This window comes from Taudactylus pleione, unplaced genomic scaffold (genome assembly GCF_031769625.1).
Source record: "Taudactylus pleione unplaced genomic scaffold, aTauple2 ptg000244l, whole genome shotgun sequence".
In the NCBI taxonomy this organism is placed as follows: domain Eukaryota; kingdom Metazoa; phylum Chordata; class Amphibia; order Anura; family Myobatrachidae; genus Taudactylus; species Taudactylus pleione.
Genome location: NW_028284646.1, coordinates 357,301 through 380,008, shown reverse-complemented (window position 1 = coordinate 380,008; position 22,708 = coordinate 357,301). Strand labels below are relative to the sequence as shown.

Sequence of the window (22,708 nt, the reverse complement as noted above, 5' to 3'; positions counted from 1 at the left end):
ATACTTACCTACCCCAAATTGGGATCTCCTCATGTCAGGCATCTGCTGTCGGGATTTGAATTGGCAGCTATAAAACAGTGCACTCTAAGTTGTATATTTTTTCTTTTCTTGGTTTTAAGCTGGAGTTATGGAAAACGTTTTCTCAAATGATCAACTTGGTATACAAAGATTAACAACCAGTTTTTATTTAGCACTCATATAAGTTATTCACATCACTCTACTGATTATTAGGCACTCAATTTCCCTCACTTTTCTCTGTCCAATTCACCTGAGACTAACCATTGCAGATGGTTTGGAACTGTCACTCACTTATATTTGTGGATAGTTATATATATTTCTTTTATTTATCACAGCTACACTTCATGTTTAAGAGTAATTGTTAGTATCTAGGTGCCAAATGTATATATATATATATATATATATATATATATATCCCTCTCCTTAGATAAATTACTGCTTGTTTTTGTTTTTTTTATTAACTGTTAAGCCCTGAACTTATAAATGGCCATTGCAACAGGAGAAGTCACTTACAGTAACACAGAAAATATTAACACTCATGTTTCTACACTCAGAAACACCATGTACTGACTGAACTGCCAGTATTACAGTATAACGTTGTCACAGGCTCCCTTCTCCAATCCTCAACAGTCTGCAGCACTGAGATCAAGATTCAAGTGGCAGAGTGGGCTCTTGAGTCTTGACAGGAGCTAGTACATACTAGTGTTGGGATGGGGTTATTTATGTATTAACCGTGCTTGTTAAGAAAAGGCTCAGAAAAACTGAATTTTTTATTATAGGCAGTTTAAGTAGATGACAACACGGTACTAAAATATAGTTGCAATGAATACTTGAATTATAATGTGATGAGAGGGCGATAAACTACTATACTAGGCAGGCTGCAATAGGGAGTCAAATCCCTATAGCTGTTAAATGGGAAGATTGCATGGTAAGGGGCAGGGCTACAAGGAAAAGTGGGCGCTACTGCAATGGGAGCCAGTGCAATGGAGGAAAAGAGGGATATTTCTCTCCTCCCAGCTGTGGTTATCTCTTTTTATTTTCTACAATCAAGAAAAATAAAACGTGTTCAGCTATTTAATCGAATGTACTAAATAGAATCATTGGGAAAAAGTTGTGTGACTTTAACTTACAGTATAAAATTCTGCCAGCGCTTTACGAGAAATGGATTATGACATCCATAAAAGGATGCTTTTGTTTGCACTTATATAAGTTGAGCTGTCCACAGGAGTCTATCTGTGCCGCATGTATTTCATCACAAGGCAACAGGATCCACGCGACTAGCCGGAAAAGCATGTCAGGAACAACCCTGGATGATTTTCTGTATGGGAATTGGTCTGTACAAGAACTGAATGTCACGCAGGAGACACTTCTGAACCCATCTTCTGATTATGACGATGAGTTTCTTCGCTATCTCTGGAGGGAATATTTACACCCAAAGGAATATGAATGGGTGCTTATTGCAGGATATATTGCAGTGTTTATTATCGCTCTTATTGGAAATATTTTAGGTAAGTAACTCTGCACCATTTACCACTGTTGTTTTTTTGTTTGTTTGTTGTTGTTTTTAATCTGATTATACCATATGCAATGTGTTACATTTAATAAAACTAAATGAGTAATACATTGTTTTCTCGGGATTCAATTTTTTTGGGCTTTAATTGATTCGTTAAACAGAACAAGTGACTATATATACATATGTATCAAGCCATTGCACATTCTCTCAGCCACTGCAGTAAGAGGAGTGCTCTGTCCAGGGCACAATGGTGCTGAAACTTGCTAGTCAGTAATACGTGTGCACAGGAACCTCAGCACATCGGGCTAATGATACAGTGACTGCTACAGTATCTAGGTGCACTCTCATGTTATACGCTTAGATCTGAACAATTATTGTATTTGTCATCACTTTGCTATTTCTTTACATGAAAACTTGTTTTATATACTCTGAGGCTAGGTGTCGTGTAATTGGTAAAGCACAACTCTGTAACTACTGCACTGTACATTGATTGTTTTTAAAGCTTGTTGTTGGTTTGAGTAAATTCAGTAACTGTCTAGCATCAGTTACTGTATGCCACAAGGGAAGTTGTATTATCGATTCTAAAGTAATGTATACTAAAGTGCATTTGCTGCCAACATGGTTATAAATAGCGTAATCATGTTTTGTATAGAAGGTCCCTCTGTATAATGTACTGGAGGATTATAAATCACCTTTTAGCTTGTTTATGCTAATGGACTAAAGTGCTAGTCATTGCGTTTCTGATTATAATGAATGAAACCTACAATAAAGCTGTTTTTATTAAATATAGATGTCTCTGTACGGTCAGGTTCAAATATGTACTGTAATTCCTGTTTTACACTGATTTGTGTTAGAACACTTTACTCGTTTTACTGGTTTGTGTTTGAAGTCACTTAAAACTTGGTAAACATAATGTATTAACATATCACAAGGTCATAACTGTATATGCCTTCTAAAAGATTGAATATGCTGTAATTGGAGTATGGACTGTTGATAGTAGTTCAGAATAACCTCTGGTACCGATTTTATTGCAGATTTCTCTCAATTTGAGTTATGTGATAAAATATATTTTAATAGACAATGTGCCATTTATAGGTGTTCATTTGCTGTGAGAGAAAACTAGGTAAACCATTCAAAGACCATTTTATTTTTAAAATAATTGTATATGATTGTTATGGCTTTAATGCAATTAAAATGTAATTTATTCTATCTTATTATTTGAAATAAATAATTTCTGTTTTATTCCTATTTGTTTTAATGTGATTAAATATTACTTTGCAAAGGAAAAAATGTGAAACTGACACAGGCTAAACTGGAGAATTTCACTTTTTATATTACATGAGTGCACAGAGCCATCTAGTGTTTTGGTGCGGAATTAATGCTGCTTTCTTATATACATGAAACAAGGTTTTTCACGGTTTTCTCTTTCTTTGGTACAATATTGTAGCTGTTGATATACAGTATATGTATGTATTGAAAAACAAAAGCTTGCACTTTCATATATCACTACACAATGAAAATGTTATATGATTTACAATAACAGTAATAACAAAGTAGTAATGCCCTTATTCAATATTAAGAAACTTAGGACCTTTGTTACTATGCAAATTTAAATGTAGATTTCATGGTAGATTTGTTCCAAGGTTATCTTAAAGGCATATTTAACTACAGCTGCTCAAATGAGAAGCATTGTTGTAAGAGACTGAGCACATCTATTGTTACTGATATCACAGTCAGGTAATGTCATAAATCAATTATTCCAGTGCCATTATGCATCATATTAGGGACCGATTTAAAGTTGGATATAAGTCGGATTTACACTAGAAAAAATGAACTTGGCTTTGTGCAAATAATAATAATAATAATAATAATAATAATTAATAATAATAATACATATACAGTTTCACATAAATTGCCCTTGTGTCATAGGCATATCACTTTATACTATGCAAAAATGACATTGTGCCATGTCTCCCCCATTCTGAAATTGTTGGGCTACTATATGAATCACACATTGTAAGAGAATAATTGCTAAAGAAAAAAAATAATAATGCAGATGGTATCATGAAAATCTGCATGGTGAATCCTAATTTTTGCTATATTGGGAATGTGAAATAATACAGAATTTCTTTGTGGTGTTATAGTTCATTTTCTCGAAATTTCAGTAACCCTCCCCACCCTACACACACACACAGTTTTTGACCATTTTTAATAAATGTAATTTTACAGTTTAATAGAGCAAATATAACTTGATAAACACTTACTGATTTTGATGTTGGAATGAGACAAGCACAGACATAAAATATGGGATCAGCACAATGTTGCAGTGAAGTGGTTAAACAAATAAATTTCTAAGACATTTATATAAAACAAAACATGATCCCCCTTCCCCCAAATCAGTACCCAGAACTATGCTGTACAGACTTGATCAGATATCACTATAACAGAGAAATGTTTATATTGTGAACCAGCTCCAGCCTGTTCATCATAGGTCTACTCTAGAGCCTTTTGAAAAGACCACAGAAAGCTAATGAGTGTGTTCCCCCTTGCTGCATATAGAATAACACTGTTCCTGCCCTGCTGGGTTGTGGGTGCTGGAGTTATTGTAACTGTAAAATATAGGGACCATTGGAGAAGCAGATATGCCATCTATTGTGGTTCTACATGCCCAAGCAAACCCTTGCAGCCATAAAGGGGTATTACACATACATATTTTTAACTGTTTAGTAATTAAATGTGACAAGCGGAGACACCTTACCTGTCTGGCCAAAGAAGTCTGTAATTGTGCGCATCCATTAGTTAATTTAAACATTAGAGTACAGACCCCCAGGTTACACCTATGAAAATTTGAAAAAAGAAAAATCACTTACACTCCTTTCAAACATAGTGATATTCCCATGTTTTTGCCGGGGCTTGGCCAAACTACCCAGGTCTTGCTTATGTCTGAAAGGCACCAATCCGGGAACACGTTCCCATGTCAGTGCCCCTGCTATTGACCAGGGTTTTTCTCAGGATGTAAGTCGAGGGTAGACAACCCGATTTAAGTCTGAATGGTGTGACCCATGATTTCACTCCCTGGTCGCACCTAGAGGCCTCTGACTGGCCGTACAGGGCTGTATGGAAGGGGCAGGGCTGCCTGGAGGGTGCGGGGCGTCCTCCAACAATAGAAAAATCTTTCAGCGCTTGATCTGGGGGGAGATTCAATGGTTTGACAGCCCTTATAACAAGGGGTGAAGACCAAGTACCCAATGGATTAAAAAAGAGGTATAGGTCAATGCTGCAGTGTGTATAACTAATTGGATATACTTCAGTATTTGTACCAATCCAACTGCATGGTTAAAATAAGCTTCAATAGAAGATACACTTGTAAACTACTAAAATCGGGACACCTGTGGTCAATCAGAAGGAGGCTTTTATAAGGATCTTCCCTGCAAATGGCACACTATACTCCTGACGAAGGTGCTAAACAGCACCGAAATGCGTTGAGCCTATTACCTTAATATCCAACTGTCCCCCTCTATGTTGTTCAGTGGGAATACTCAACAAGGGTTCTAGACAGCCAGACTGATAGCCTCACTTGGTGTATGATTGCCTGATAGCGAATTTAGTACCTGCTGCACTGCAACTGGCCCTTCTAAGCAGTGGTCGTTGACTGGTAACATCAGCGGCAACATGTATTTCTACAAGCCGCTGTCTATATACCGCTACAACAACTGGCTATTACACTGGGCGACAGTGCACTGTAACTGCCGCCAGGTACCAGACCCTTGGAGCAGAGTGAATACACAATTAACAGGCAGCCTGCACATACAAAATAGAACAGTGAAGCTACTTTGTGATCATTTGTCTCTGCTGATCCGGTTGCTAATAACTACCACCAGCATTGTACACTGATGACGGTAACATTCTTTAACAATTGAGCATTGATTTCCACCATTGGAGCATTTTTACTTCACTAATATAAGACTTTTTTTACATCAAGACTTATGCATTGAGAACAGCTATTGTAGAGGAACAGTAGTAACAAACTTACAAAATATTGTTCATTTGCATTGACACAGTTACCATCTTATGGGTCAAACATCTTATGTGTATTTTACAATGTCTTTTCTATAGACTTTATGAAGCTTCATGTTTAATGTTTTTCTAGAGATTGTGGCAATAAAATATTGGATTATTTTACATAGTGACTATTTTATTGGTATAGGTTATTAGATTGCACAGCCAATTTTTAATATACAGTGTTGAAGCAGCTGTGACACACTAGCTACAAAGACACTGCCTGTTGTTGTGAGGTCTGGTGGCTGGATGTGTGGTGTGAGTTTGTGATTTGTGTGAGTATGAGTGTGTTTGTGTGTGTATGACATGTACGTGTGTGTATGAGCGTGACATGAGAGCAGCCTGTCAGTCCTGCCTGTTAGAATACCAGGGTAGATCCAGGCAGGTCTTAGGTGTAGTGTGAAAGGGGGTCTTGAACAAAAACCCTGGATTTTGCTGAGTTGAAAAATCCGGGTCTGAGCAGGAAAATTCCTGGGTCGTAGGTCTGAAAGTGGTATTATACCACTTTCAAGTCATGACACAGTAGCTTGAACCCCATTTCCACCGCAGGCTTGACTCAGGATGTTGTAAGATCTTAGCTCTGCCGGCTCAGGGTAACCGTTACACTGAGCCTTACCCGCATAAAACCCTGCTTGAGACCCGGGAAGAAATGCCGGGTTAGACAACATGGGATTTTTTCCTAGGAGCCTTTTTCACTGAGCCATGACCCGAGATAACACAGCAATAACCCGGGTTTCTCAAGTGGTGGAAAAGGGGTATTAGAGGGATTGGAAGGAAGCAGCACCATCCAGTGAGCAGGTCACTTTTTTAACATTAACACTGTAGGCATTAATGTTAAAATTACTTTTCCTCAGTACTATCACAAGATGTTACATACAGTAGGTATTCATTATCGTGGTGGATGTTGGGGATTTGAAGATTCTATTGGCTTGATATATATTTTCAGTGGCACTGACTTTTCTACCAGCCCATTACAATGGAAAAATGGACACAACAAAAGCAATTCAGGGGTGGATGGTCTAATGTGGGTGCAATTTAAATTACCAATGAGTTATATGAAAAAAAATATGCCAAGAAGCTATACACATATACAACCCTTGCCAGCCTTATCTAACAAAACAAATACTATTACAGTGTCCAATATACCTTTTAATAAAAGTGTAATAAAATTAGACCCCAGATCGGAATGCAGAGAATGCTATAAACAAAATAGGAGAGGCCAGAGAACATCCTCAGCCTAAAGTACTTCCCGGTTACCAAATATGTGTATGTGTACTATGTGGCAGCAGATATTTACTGACTCAGGGGGCAGATGCCACCCTGTACCTTGCCCATCCAGTCCATATCACCAGCCCTATTCCAATCTTGTGCCTCATCCTTCTTTTCCTCTTCCCAAACATGTGGCCACCATTTGGAAGGGTAAACACTGGTATACAGTAGTTGTGCTTCTTAGTACTGTTGTCTAATGTGCAGTTCTGATAACTCATTACCTACCTTTCTTCCTTTCTGACTACTTCTGCATGCTGGTGACCCTTGAATTCTTGCCAGGCATTAACTCCATTGTTTCTGTACCTAATTTTCCCCTGAATTATCCCTTGTCAACTGATTGCTTTGTGGAGAGCTTGGGGTATGCAGCTTGTGGAAGTCCTGCAGCAATATGATTTATCTCAGGCCTTGGCACTAGTTCTACAAGGTGGGCACTTGATGATATTTACAGTGTCCCTCTATAGGGTCAGTCCCTCTTTTACCATACGCTCCGGGCCTGATTCAGATGTGGATGCAAAGCCTATATTTTCAGAGATTGAGCGATTGTTAGCCATTGCGCATGCATGTAAGCCACACCCTACATGTGCAGCAATTGAATTGTTGATCTGCGTTTGATGTTTCTGATGTTTGCGTAAGTGGCGGATTTGAGATGCTTTAGGTTGGCGTCTGTAAACACTGGATGGCGAGTGAGTCAATAGCATATTTTCAAAATTGCAATCCGTGAGAGATCACAACTGCAATGGCATTTGCATCTACATATGAATCAGGCCTATTGTTCCCCTCCTACTCCACCTGCTTCCTTCACAGAAGAGAGTTTTTTAAAATGCTAGACCTTCTCCAAACCAAAGGACCAATGTGGCCTGCATACCCAGCAATGCCTTGGCCTCGGCTGAGTGAACCCTGCTACAGTTAGTCCTTCTCACAGTCGAATAACAGTACAAAGTTCTGAAGCATGTCTTTGTCTCCAGATGACAAGTTATCAACCTTACCTGAGCTAATAGCTTTAAAAAATGAAGGTCAGGGAAGCCTATAAAATGTTTAGTACCCATCTATTACCTTCGTAAGTGTTGTAGTGGTGGTGGCACTCTGGATTTTTCTTTTTCCCCTTGTAATGTTGGATGTCCTGCACCCAAAGAGAAAAACTTTGTCTACCCCAGCTTTATCTCATGAAAAAGATTGTAAATACATTAACCCCCAGGGGAACCAATACTAAAGAGTAGCAGCAAGGTACTGTAGGTTCACTACTTGTGATTGAGTTTTTGCTGAGTCTACAGTATGGATCGCACTGAAATTATTATGTCTACATTGGCTGATAAGTCACTGTGGAACTGATCGCAAATTGGATGCATCTCTTTTCACATATGCAAATAAAGAGTTTTAGCATACTAGCATACAGCACATGCACAGAAGCTAGTCTACGTGTTTCTGTATCTCCATCTGAGTCAGATGGATCTTGTCCGGTTCTCTATTTATGTGAAATGGACATTACTGGGTGGCAACTGAGTGGTGTCCATCGGTACACACACAAAAGAGCTGTGTCCTGAGAGTGTAGTAGGTGAGTTGTGGGAGTTCCTCTGTGCTTTCCTGAGATTTATAAAGAAGGGAAGCCTGTTTCTGATGGGTCTCTTGCACCTAGCATGGGGCTGGTGCAAGTGCCACTACTAATGATGATGGTTTGATCCTGGCATCAGCATAAAGTAGTAACTCAGGCTTCCACCTATGCCCACAACTACAGCCACATTGCGTACAACTGAGCATCAGCCCCTGTATGAACAAGTTTACAGGAAGGATGCCAAGAAACATTATTCAGTTTCTGGAATGTCTGTCTAGCTGCACTGACTCAGATATTGAAAGTACTGCAGCTTCAAGAGCTAATTCTGTTCTTACACACTCTGTGCTACTGTACATATTTACAGCTAATCTGTGCCTTGAGCTTTCCTTTGCTGATGCACTACAATGGAGATCTCAAGGCCTGCAGGGGATAATAGATCAATACAGTTCATAGATTGAACTACAGCCTGGAAACTTAAATTCTGAATATGTCAAAGTGGCATATACAGTTCTCTACCATGTCCCCCCCCCCCCCCTTTGAGTAAGGAATAAATATTCCTATAAAACAATTAATTAATCACCAAACAATACTAATTCTTTGAAATTAGTGTTTTGGAAAGTCTTAATTTAGTTGCATTAGCTTTGGTCCATCAATCTGCAGTAGTTGCAGGTTCCACTCATTCTAGAGGTCCTACCTGTAACCTACACAAGGTCAGGTGTACATTAAAGAGGTTTTAGAAAGAACTTTGATTTGCAAATATTTTACTTCCCCTGAAGCCCTTTTTTGTTGAGAAATGGGCCATCATCTATAATCCTGTATCAACTACAGGGGACTGAGGGAAATGACTATAAATAGATCTCATAATAATACAGTATTCTGGCCACTTGGAACACCTTGTAATGCTTTTCACCCATACAATGTTCCTGTGGTCTTTTAACATTTCATTAATTACATTTCCTGAGTCAGTTTATGTTCAGATGTTTTATAGTTTACTAAAACAATATTCTAATTCACTCTCTAGACTTAGTCTTACACAGCTAAAATGTCAGTTCAATTGCAGTGGCTACAAGAAAATTGATTATATGCCAAACTTGAGAATGAGACTGTTGAGCAATCTTTGGTCCTATTCCTGGAATATATAATTCTAAATGTGGTCTTTTCTGAGACCCTAAAAAAGTAACTGCTGTTTTAAACTGGCCATAACCCATATGTCTGAAAGCTGTACAATGTTTTATGGGCTTTCAAATTATTTCCAACATGTATGAAAAGTTTCTTGACTGCCATTGCTTTCATTACTGTTCCAAACAGCAGATGTAAAATGCCTACTGCAAAAAAAGTGCATTTACATATTTATTTTATAGTCACAGCATATTGAGATGCGCTGAATCAAAAATCATTAGCAGTCATGTAATGCATATGCCAGATGTAATTACAACCAAATCTAAATAAAGAGCATGGCAATTCTAAATGACCAATTCTAAATAATGTACACTATGATGTATGATGCACAGTATAAGCTGCATTTGTCAATCCAACCTACTCATAACAAAGTTGTATATCTCACACAACCTTAAATTTATATATTTGTCTACTTCTAGTTAGTGTTGTGTAATCATTCAGGCTTACATTAAAATATATTTGTGTATAGTACTGCTGCATTTGTACAGGAATCCCACTATGCCTACATACACTGTCCTGTAATGTGTAACTCAAATTTCCTAACATTAATATTTACAGACAATATAGTCTGTTCTTTTGCATTTTGCACAATATGTAAAAATCAACCATAAGATTTAAAAGATCTAAACTTAGAATTTTAAATCAAAATAATAGCAACATAACCCTGCTTCCAAATGACAAAAAATCCCATTATGATGTATTTAATTTGGGTCACAGCATACTGTACTGTACCCACGTGCTGGCCCCATAACCATCTTGCTGTCTGCTGCTTAGGAGAAGAAGCGAAGATTATTCATATAACAATATAAATGTATTTTATAATGTTATTTTTTAATGTTTCATTCTGTAGCTAGTTCTTCCCGCACTGTTTATAAAGTAGCTGTATATTCTTTTAGATTTTATTTTTGTGTCTTTATCCAACATCTCTTTTTATCTTGCATCATATACATTTGTGTTCTTCTTTTCTGAATTACTAATCAAGCTGAATTTTATTTAATGCAGAAATGTAGAAGGTTCTACAGCAAAATGCAACAAGTATTTGCCAGAGGTCCTATTACAGCACACACATTTCTAAAGATAACACTATTTTCCTTTAATTAAATTATAATAAGCTTGCAAGTCGCAGAATGCCATAAATTTGGCATTATTTTGACATTTACCACTCATTCTTTAAGTATGAAGGACAACATATAACCTATAACGTTAACCTCTATTGTTGCACATTATAAATTCATTAACACAGTGCAAACTTGTGTCCTGAAACATATACTGGACCAAGCCTGATTCTGAGTTGCAATTTCCAATGCGGACGAATCATGTTATTTTTAGCAGACTGTGCATGCATTCAGTGCTGCATACACAGCAGGGACGTGAAGTCATGTATAGTGGACCTCCCCTGTTATACACCCTGTCAGACTGCAGAGGTTTGACTATAAAAATGATTAGAATAATACAAAGAAGATACTTATAACTTATAAATAGCTTCTTTGTATTATTTTGATTGTTTTTTATAGGCAAAACTCACCAAAATTGCAGCACTCCCTAGAAATACAGGAATATATGAGAGATGAAGCAATAAGAGCACAGCCTCACCTCTGATAGCTCAGACACTGCCTGGAGCTGGGGGCTGGGCCACAAAGCAGCCAGTAAAACACAGAGAAAAAGAGCTAATGGAGGCATGCCTCACTCTGACGGGGTATGCCTAGAGCTCTGATGGACACCTCTGATGATCAGGTGACCAGTACATGAAGTACTCAGGCATCAGAGCTCAGCAGCAGCACTGAGGAGAGAAGGAAATTAGAATGTGCAGACAGAGGAAATACACAAAGGAGAAAAATATGAGAAGGGTTGGGAATGAGAATGCTAGGGTGAGATGTGTGTATGTGTGTGTGTGTAATCTTTTGTGCTAGGGGGGGATCTTCTGTGCTAGTGAGAGATATGTGTGAGGGGGATCTGTGCTATGGGGAATCTGGGTGTGTGGAGGGATCTGTGTGAGTGGGGGGAGATCTATGCAAGTGGGGTAAGGTTCATATATGTGTGGGTAAGTCTGGCTCTGATACTCGCCAGTGCCTCCCTATCCATTGACCTCACTGCACGTCCCTGATACACAGAGCAATTACAGGTGACTCTGAGTTGTTCGCCTCTTGGCTGCTTCTCACATTGGGGTGAATGTGGGTTACTGGGTGGCAAAAAGTTATCGCTGTTTTTTTAAAATGCTAAAATTAAGAGTATTGGGAATCACCAAATTTTATAGTCAAACATTTAGAAGGTAATACTGCACATACATCTCCTAATCCTTTTGTGGCTATGCTGCTGTGTCCTATCAAGATAGCTCTATCACTATTGGAACTGGCAGAAGGAGCTTGAAATAACCAGGACTGTCCAAAATTGTGACTGCACAGCCCATATGCGCTGGTTTTTATGGTGTTCCTGATAGACAGTCTCACATAGGTGTACCTGTCCATTAGCTGCCCTCATGCTTGCAACTGAATTATTTAAAAAAAATAATAATAATGCCAATACAGTTATTGGCTGATGTGCATCATGTGATGTATAATTGATAACATCTTGACGCCCAAACCCCTAGAAGTGCCTCAACAAATATGACTGTTTGCATCGTAGGTCACAATACAATAAAAATATTATAAATATGCAGAAGAAAAAGGATGGAAAATGTGTCTTCTCCAATAAAACCCAGCAGGAAATCCTTGTCAGAGTATTCTGACATCATAGAATGATGTTACACAATGAGGTCCTCCTCCTCTGTATCCACATTTAACAGTCTGTATTCATTGTCATTAGCAACTAAAAATCTCCTTTCTCCTACACATGTGACCAATTGTTCTCAAAGCAGAATATGGTAACACCCAAAACAAAATGACGATCTTACAATAACATTCAATAGTGACGTATATACATAAACAGTGGAACTGAAACAGTTACCAACTTAAGTAAAGAACTGTCAATGGGTAGCTTTTTATGTGTGTGTTGGGGATAGCATCCAAGGCAATCTTGTGACCTCTATCATTAGGAAATAGTAAGGTTAGCTCTTTTCCCCTCTATATAGTGCTCTCTTTGGGGCTATTTCGATTGCTATGGCGATAGCAGCTGTGATTACACACGCAAGTGTGCTATGAAAATATGCTAATGATTGCAATCGCAAAGCCACCGCACATCCAGCATAGAGACGGCCACTACCGCTATCTCACTTCTGTAATACCTTGCAGTCCTGCATATACAGTCAGGTCCATAAATATTTGGACATTGACAGAATTTTTATATTTTGGCCTCTATTCACCACCACAGTGGCTTTGAAATGAAACAAACAAGATGTGCTTTAACTGCAGACTTTCAGATTTAATTTGAGGGTAATTACATCCAAATCAGGTGAACGGTGTAGGAATTACAACGGTTTCTATATGTGCCTCCCACTTTTCAAGGGGCCAAAAGTAATGGGATAAACTAAACAATCCTAACAACAATCTAACTTAAACAATCTAACTTTCACTTTTTAATACTTTGTTGCAAATCTTTTGCAGGCAACTACAGCCTGAAGTCTGGAATGCATAGACATCACCAGACGCTGGGTTTCATCCCTGGTGATGCTCTGCCAGGCCTCTACTGCAAATGTCTTCAGTTCCTGCTTGTTCTTGGGGCATTTTCCCTTCAGTTTTGTCTTCATCAAGTGAAATGCATGCTCAATCGGATTCAGGTCAGGGGATTGACTTGGCCATTGCATAACATTCCACTTTTTAGCCTTCAAAAGCTCTTTGGTTGCTTTTGCAGTATGCTTCGGGTCATTGTCCATCTGCACTGTGAAGCACCGTTAAATGAGTTCTGAAGCATTTGACTGAATATGAGCATATACTATTGCCCGAAACACTTCAGAATTCATTCTGCTGCTTTTGTCAGCAGTCACATCATCAATAAATACAAGGGAACCAGTTCCATTGGCAGCAATACATGCCCACGCCATGACACTACCACCACCATGCTTCACTGATGAGGTGGTATGTTTTGGATCATGAGCAGTTCCTTTCCTTCTCTTCTCTTCCCATCACTCTGGTACAAGTTGATCTTTGTCTCCTCTGTCCATAGGATGTTGTTCCAGAACTGTTATGGCTTTTTTAGATGTTGTTTGGCAAACTCTAATCTGGTCTTCCTGTGTTTGTGGCTCACCAATGGTTTGCATCTTGTGGTGAACCCTCTATATTCACTCTTGTGAAGTCTTCTCTTGACTGTTGACTTTGACACATATACATCTACCTCCTGGAGAGTGTTCTTGATTTGGCCAACTGTTGTGAAGGGGTTTTTCTTCACCAGGGAAATAATTCTTTTGTCATCCACCACAGTTGTTTTCCGTGGTCTTCCGGGTCTTTTGGTGTTGCTGAGCTCTCCGGTGCGTTCTTTCTTTTTAACAATGTTCCAAACAGTTGATTTGGCCACACCTAATGTTTTTGCTATCTCTCTGATGGGTTTGTTTTGATTTTTCAGCCTAATAATGGCTTGCTTCACTGATAGTGACAGCTCTTTGGATCTCATATTGAGAGTCGACACCAACTGATTCCAAATGCAAATGTCACACCTAGAATCAACTCCAGACCTTTTACCTGCTTAATTGATAATGAAATAACGAGGGAATAGCCCACACCTGTCCATGAAATAGCTTTTGAGTTGATAGTCCCATTACTTTTGGCCCCTTAAAAAGTGGGAGGCACATATTGAAACTGTTGTAATTCCTACACCGTTTACCCGATTTGGATGTAAGTACCCTCAAATTAAATCTGAAAGTCTGCAGTTAAAGCACATCTTGTTTGTTTCATTTCAAAGCCATTGTGATGGTGAATAGAGGCCAAAATCTGAAAATTCTGTCAATGTCCCAATATTTATGGACCTGACTGTACATCGGGCCCTCATGCAGAATTACAGCAGGTCTGACCTTGCTTAGATATTGCTAACCTCGTCGCACGCAGTGAGTACTCAAGTTGCGTATGCCATCGCAGTGGCAAATTTATGCACGCCCAAGTAACAGCGCTCAAACGGACTGGTACGCCTGCATTTCTCTGACCACTTCCGCATCACCAACCGCTGACCTCTCGTTACTCACTCTGAGATGGCTTTGTATCTGCATAAGTGATCGCAGTAAAATCGCAATGCTAACTTCACACTTGCACAATGCGGTGCATACTCATGCGCAGTATGCACCATCAGCCGATCTGCGTACACTGTTGCAATTGTGATCTAAAATGAATCACGCCCTTTATCCACAATTCTCAGCACAATTGTATGTGTACCCAGTATAAAAGAGAGGTTGCATATAGTGTAACACCTGTTTTAATAAAAAAAAATCACACAAGTAACGCATTAAAAATTATCCCTGAATAGGAAAACTTTCAACATGGAAGACTGTCCTTATGTGGCCAAAAAGAAACAATTGCCAGCTGAATTGAGGAACTGGCAACGGACAGTTCTTATATTTATATTGACTTTTCTTCAGTGCACTGCACCAAACACAACACCTGTTTTCTTTTCTGCTTCCACATTTATAAGAAATGTCTGTTGCCAGTTCTTCAACTCAGCCGGTAATTGTTTTTTATTGGCCACATAAGGAGAACATAAGAGCTAACTGCTTTTTCCTAACAATAGATAGTTAAACTCAAATAAAATGCACAACATTATCTTATATAATTTGATACAGGTACTCCATTTTCTCAGTATAACAAATAAAATTACATAGGTGAGGTGTCAGAAGACTTAGGCTGGCTACACACTTTGCCGATATTGGCGGGATTTGCTGTATCGGCACAGCAAATTGTGCATATCGGCTAGTGTGTACGCAATATTGCGCACTCCCGCGGGTGGTATGGGACAACTTCTGGTTGGCCGTGTTGCAGTCCAACCAGAAGATATCGCATGCGATTAGGTGTGAATCGTGTAGCGTGTACAGCCAACCAGATGATCAGATGATATGTCGGTTTGATTTGGCCAATTTTGAGGTCATATGTTGCCAGTGATCATTGTAGTGTGTAGGGGAGCAGCAACAAATAGTATGTGATCAAATAATACAATATATTGTTTGGTCGTATGCCATACTGGACAGTGTGAATGCTCAATATCATATGTTCTAGCCTCAAGGGAAATTGGATGTATAATAGGTCCAATTACAAGTCGTTCAGGTGTGTACACACTGTTATGGCATACAAAAGCTTGTACCCTTATATAAACACCAATAAACATAACTTAATACTAATAAATAATGACAAAGATAACAATATGTAATTTAAAATGTGGTCATCATTTGTTGATAACAAAACTAAACTAGAGAGAAGAATGGTAGCAGGAGATGAATGGGCAAATAGACCAGGATATACCATTAAGGCTTTGCCACTCAGCGATACCAACAGTGTAACAAGGGGGTCAGAGAGCTACCCCTGGGTGCATAGCCCAGAAGTTAACACATCTCCTCTATAACTATGTCTAAAGGAGACCTATTTGGAAAAGAGGCTATGAGTCAACATGCCACTATGAAAGAGTGTGCTAGCTATGCCAATGTATTTTTGATCTGCCAGTCCTACTCCACCACAACTGCAAAGTAAAAGAAAATCAGAGAGGGAAGCAGGGTAGTCAGCAAACACAGAACAGCCTTAGTAATCACACACAACTCACAGATTGGTTGTGATGTACCAGAGGAAAACATAACTAAGGGTTTTTAACTCGTGTATCTGTATAAGCATATATAGTAAGTCTAAATGAGCCACATTTGCTTGGACATCCTTAACAAGGTGCCTGGCCTGGCCACATCAGCTGTGGCTGGGTTCAGTACATGCCGCCTACCCCTCAGTTGCCACGGCAGCCTCCTACTCCCAGGCATTGTACAGAAGGGCAAGTCTTCCTGTAGCTCAAATTTAAAGGGCTAAGGGAGGATGCTGTGATGTCCAATCTCTCCCACAGCCACAGTCACTGCTGGTGTTGGTGGGAGGGGGCAGCTGCAATAGGCAATCCTGATAAGTTCGCCTTCCAGCCTGCTCTCTCTCTGTCTCCCAGCCTGCAGTAATGATAAGTGAATCTCAGGACTGTCCACCTCCTGCTGCTGGCTGCTCTACTTGCAAGACTGTGAAGTCCTGCAAGAAGTGTAAGCTAAATTATGTTTTATAAAGTTTAAAAAAATAAAGACATTCTGGTGTGAATAAAAGTGCTTTTTTTTTTTCAAAAGATGTCCCTTAAATTGAGCAGTTTTAAGTGATCAAATGATGTAAATAACAGCTACAGTATTTAACCCTGATTCTGCATCCTTTTATTAAGTAATTGGCATAATGGTTATTAAAGTTATACTGAATCGGGTATAAATATCTGTTATTTACAAAATCTGATAATAATAAAAACAACTATTTTGAGGACATATTTGGAAAAAGTACTAGCCACTTACTGGTTAATGTGTTTGGCCTAATTTTGCATTGCACTGAGGGCCCGATTCAGACCCGCTCGCCAGGCTGCATTCGCACGTAGCTGCTGATGTTTCACAATGTGCGCATGTATAGCAGTGCGCAAACTAGTCCATGTGATCAGGAAGCATTCGCTCACTGCGCACAGCCAGCTAGCTAGAAGGAGTGACAGGACAAGCCGTTTATGGGAGGTGTCAGGGGATGGTCGATGAAAACAGAGGTGTGGTGGTGCGAACGCAGGCACGTTTCAGAGGTGTACATAATAAAGATGCAGCGTCATTGTACACGTCACTTGGTTGAATTACACACTGAAGCACTCGCAGTGCTTGCAGTGGGGTATGGTCAACCACAAGTACTGCGTTCGCTTCCCATGGTACTCAATGTTACCGATTGTTGCATACAGTTCCTGGAGATGATGTGGGAAAGTGGGTGTCTTAAGACAGGCTGGTGGGCGTCTAAATACACACTGTGATCACACGGCAAGACATAGTGGGCTTGCTAATGCCTTGCCATGCGATGGGGGGATTTGCATACTTTGGCTGCATGCGATCGCATAGAGGGTCTAAATTGAGCCGTGATTCCCAACCACCACTTTACGCACATGGGGATAGATTTACACAACCAATCAGAGTTTAGCTATTATTTCTTTATTGCATTCTACTATTTTATAGGATGCAATGGAGAAATGATAGACAGAATCTGATTGGTTGCTTTGGGAAACACCAACACTTGTCTACTTGAGAAGCTTTAGTAAATCTACCACAAGGAGGTATAGTACAGGGATAAGCAAAAATCTATCACATGCAAGGATAAGGGCCATGAAAGGAGCCTGTCCCTGTGATGTGTAAAGAAGTGAAATGATCGCAAAAGCAATCATTTCCCTTCTATATCGTGAGCTGGGGCAATTCTGCTGACCAAGCATTTGCACCCTCTCACCATCTGGATATGGTGTTATCCTATCAGGGCCAACCTCCGGATTGCTCTGCATTCCAGAGCTTGGTAAATCTGACAGCTATGGGGGTTGCAGCTGCGGTCGGAAATCTGCTGTGGTCCCTCCATGGTACAGTATATTCAGTGATACATACTATCTGCTGATATCCCCCAAACACACATGTATCCTGCAAATACTACTTGATAAATACCATATTTCATTACCATATTTCTGGATTATAGCAGTGGTGGATTTTACCTAGGGGCTGCAGCACACCCAGTAAAATCCATCACATCTAGGGAGCCAGTTGCAGTCCATAACCTGGCTGCACTATCAGTGACTTCCTATGGGAAGCACTATCTGCTATCTGCTAATCACACACAGGACAGACATAGAAACTGGACTGCCAGTTCCAAACACAGTTAACAGATCGAGCACTTCCAGTGGGAAACCACTCCCCTGTCTTTCCATCTGTCCATTTGTCCTACCTGCAGTCAATGCAATACTTAGAAGCCGGTCGGTCCTGGCACCTGTGCATGCACAATGGACCTGACAGGCAGCGCAACATGGGCAGGCTAGAACTCCGGATGTCCAGACTGCAGCACAGTGGGCAGCGCCTTCATCAAGATGGGTAAGAGCCGCCACTGAATATACAAAGCTCGAAAAGTCAGTTTGTAGATTGAACATTTGACAGTCCTTTTTTCCTTATTTGGTTTAATCCTCACATTTTGTTATGATTAAAAAAGAATTGTGATGTTCTACAACAACAGTGTGTGCAGACGCTGTACACACTGCATGATCCGATATATGATGGTGCGATATATCATTACATGCTGCATGTAAAGGCACGACGTCATTCATTGCATCATCCCATCTGCAGTGCAATGGATGATACAATGAATGACCATTGTGAAGGAATGATCATGTATGCACACTATATGATATGTATGATGTATCATTCCGATCTGCCTTGGAACGATATATCAGACAATACTTCACATAGAGCGGGAAGCATCAAGTATAGCATTCTGGATGCGATGCATCCTGCCAATCATCACATGCATACCAGCATTTAGTATCCCAATATGCATGATGATTTTAGCAAAGGACAGCTCTCCCAGAGCTGTCCTTTGTGGTGAGGAGGTGAGGATACTTTCGGGGTTATGACCACGAACCATGAGGCACCCTCGAAGGGATCCTATTAGTTCCATCTTGAGGAAGTCTCCTCAAAAGAAGCACGTAGGCTTATGATAGGCAACGCCAATTATAGATAGACCTAGCTCCACAGAGCCCATTCATGTTATGCCACACAGAGCTCATTCAGATTATGCCACACAGTAGTACTCCTTATACACAGTATGCCATGCAGTAGTAGTGCCCCTTATACATTATACCACACAGCAATGGCCCTTACACATTATACCACACAGTAATTCCCTTTACAGATTATACCACATAGTAGTAGTGCCCCATATAACACTTTATACAACACAATAGTAGTGTCCCTTACACATTATGCTACACAATAATGCCCCTTATAAAAGTATGTCACACAGAAATGCCCTTTACACATTAGCACCCCCAGCAACTCACCTCCCCATGTCCCTCCAGCAGCCTCTCACCTCCCCCTTTGTGCCATCAGCAGCTAGCTGGTGTGGATTTGGAACCGGGCCGCCAGCTTATTACAGCTGGCATACTGGCAGCCAGTGGCAGACATAGACAGACAATGCAGGTGCATTTTGAAGCTGGTGCCAGTCACGAGCCTATCAGGAGCCGCCACTGCTGATTGGCTGCTGGTCTGCGAGCTCTTATTGCCTCACGACCGGCAACGGCATATATGCCTGCTGGTGCACCAGCTGTTATCAGCTGGTGGGCCAGCACCAAATCCACACAGCTGAAACCCGAACCCCTTTCAGTGCCCCGCCTTGTGTGCATGACTGGGTACAGGGGGAGCGGTGGGCCACAGAGGCAGCTCGGCACCATAGCAGCCACACCCCTTTCACCCACGGTAATTATACCACTGTGTGCATGTATATTAGCAAACAGTGGGTTCCTTTTCAGGATCAATGGAATGGGGTTATAAATGAGGACAAATAAAGGCTGCAGGTGTACTTCAGGGTCCAGTCTTCAAACCAGGCAACTCCAGGTATCCCAGCTAGTTTGAAATATTCTTTAGTGGTGTTAATAATTTTGCCAAATATGTTTTTGAAAACAGTCTTCTAGGAACGCCGTCTGTTATATTAATGGTAAGCAATTTATTACTATATATATATATATATATATATATATAATAAACAGCCCTCCCAAACTTCATGGATCCAAGTGGATCAGAGTGTAGGCTCGTGTGTTCCCAGATTCCAACTTGAGGCAAAATGTCATAATCCCGGCGTCGGATTCTCATGGGTATTGGATTCTATATAAGTCCCTCTTGCGGTGATTCGTACACCATTTCACACCGACTCCAGTTTGTGCTAACATGTCCAGTGGCTGCTGTGCTGTATCCATCCTCTCCACCTGCAGTGGCTGTTGCTGTGCTGTGCCCACTCCATTCTCTGTGTCCAGTGGCTGCTGCTGTGTCCATCCACACCATGTGTCCAGTGGCTGTTTAGAGAAAATAGCCAATGGCGCTGATTGGTGTGAAATTAAAATAAAATAAATGACCCTCACACAGCTGTCAAAATCAGGTGGCAAACCAATGAAAAACTACTATATGGAAAACATAGACAGCACTAGAGAAGGGAACATATTACGTAAATGAAAATAGATGAGCCCATATATATAATAAAGTACAATAGTATTTAATAGATAATAAATTATTAATCTGACAATTATAATGCTAAAACATATGAAAATACAATTTACATAAAAAAGGAAATACAACCTTTATAGAATTCTACATATATTCAATATAATACATCAAGAGAAATTTGAATGTGAAAATAAAGAAAAAATAGTGAGATAACCACAGCAGTTTTCCTAAAAAAGGATTTATAACATCAAGGGAAATCCCTCAGCATAATTCTTTGTTCACTGAGCTCCCTGACAGCTCCAATGATCAGAAATGATTGAAATAATCAGTCCCACAGTATGAAATGAGCAATTGAATGTTCCATATAATTTAGGCTGTTAGCCGGAGAAGCAAAAATGTGTCCAGTGGCTGCTGTGCTGTATCCATCCTTTCCACCTCCAGTGGCTGCTGTGCTGTATCCATCCTTTCCACCTCCAGTGACTGCTGTGCTGTATCCATCCTTTCCACCTCCAGTGACTGCTGTGCTGTATCCATCCTTTCCACCTCATTTCTTGTTTGTTTGTACTATGTCTGTGCACTGCCCCCAGTGCATTTTTTGTTTACGTATATATATATCCACTGTGAATTCATGCAGTGTCAGCTGAGCTGCAAATTTTAAAAAGTTAAAAATAAATATTTTATTTTATTGTTTGTACTACGTCTATGTGCTGTCCCCCAGTGCATTTTTGTTCACGTACATATCAGCACTGTGAATCTGCGTAGTGTCAGCTGAGCTGCAAATGTAAAGAGTTTTTTTCTTATACTTTCTTCTATTGTTGTTTGTACTTCCTCTGTGCGCTGTCCCCAGTGTGTTTTTGTTCATGTACATAAAAGCGTTGTGACTGCATGCAGTGTCAGCTTAGCTGCAAATTAAAAAAAGTAGAAATAAAATGTTTTCTACTATTGTTTGTACTTTGTCTGTGTGCTGTCCGCAAGTGCGTTTTTTGCTCATGTACATATAAGCGCTGTGTCTCCACACAATGTGAGCTAAGTGTGTTGCAATTAGTGGCCAGTTTTTTATTTATATATCTTACTTTTATTAAAATCACATTTTTTTGTGTTTTCAGGCTGTGATACTGATGTGTTTAAGAACATGAATTATCAGTAGATCAAGGGCTACCACCTTAATATCTGCACTGTGTGTTGCAGTTGGTGGCCAGTTTTTATTTATCTGTCTTATTTTTATCAAAATCAAATAAAAAAAATTTGTGTGATCTAAAAAATTTATGCCATGATACAGAAGTGTTTAGGAACTCTAATGGTCAGCAGGTCAGGGCCCACCGCCTTTATATCTGCACAGTTTGTTGCAGTTGGTGGCCAGTTGTTTTGATTTGTCTTTTAAATGTTGTGTGTATTACCCCTCATACTCAGACTCCCTGGTGCTCATAAATGTACTACAGGGGTGTGTTACCCAATTAGGGGGGGTATAGTACGGTCAGCAGGTCAGCCTCCTCATATATGTTGTTAGGCTGATTTGGAGTTAGCTACTCTGCAATGCAACTATTAAGTTTATTGGCTTCTCTTTAATCTTTCAGCCCTTGTATCCTTGGATACTGACAATGTAATCCTTTATGGACTTAAAATTAAAAATGTACTACAGGGGTGTGTCACCTAATGGTGGGTAGGGGGTAGTATGGACAGCAGGTGTAAGTAGGCTGATTTGGAGTTAGCTGCTCTGCAGTGCACCTATCAAGTTTTTTGGCTGATCTTTCTTTGGAGGAATCTACATCTATTAACAATGCAATCTTTTATGGCCTTAAATTTTATTTTCTTAATCAATCATTTATTAATTAATCAATACATCAATCAATTAATTATTGCATCACATTCATCCATTTTGGGTGCTTGTTATTTTAATAGCATTTCCTCTTCTCTGCTTTGTTTTTTTATTGCAGTAATAAAATAATGCTTAATCAATCAATTACTCAATCAATCTCTCTTCCACTACATACGCCACCTC

General features: G+C 39.8%; 1 protein-coding gene across 1 annotated transcript in view; it reads left to right on the top strand.

Annotated features, from left to right (window-relative positions):
• The first annotated feature begins 1,186 nt into the window (after positions 1–1,186).
• HCRTR2 (hypocretin receptor 2) overlaps positions 1,187–22,708 on the top strand; it is a 78,100-nt gene continuing 56,578 nt past the window's right edge. The window contains exon 1 of the mRNA XM_088479744.1: positions 1,187–1,526. Within this exon, the coding sequence (XP_088335870.1) occupies positions 1,187–1,526 (340 nt within the window). The remainder of the gene's footprint in view (positions 1,527–22,708) is intronic.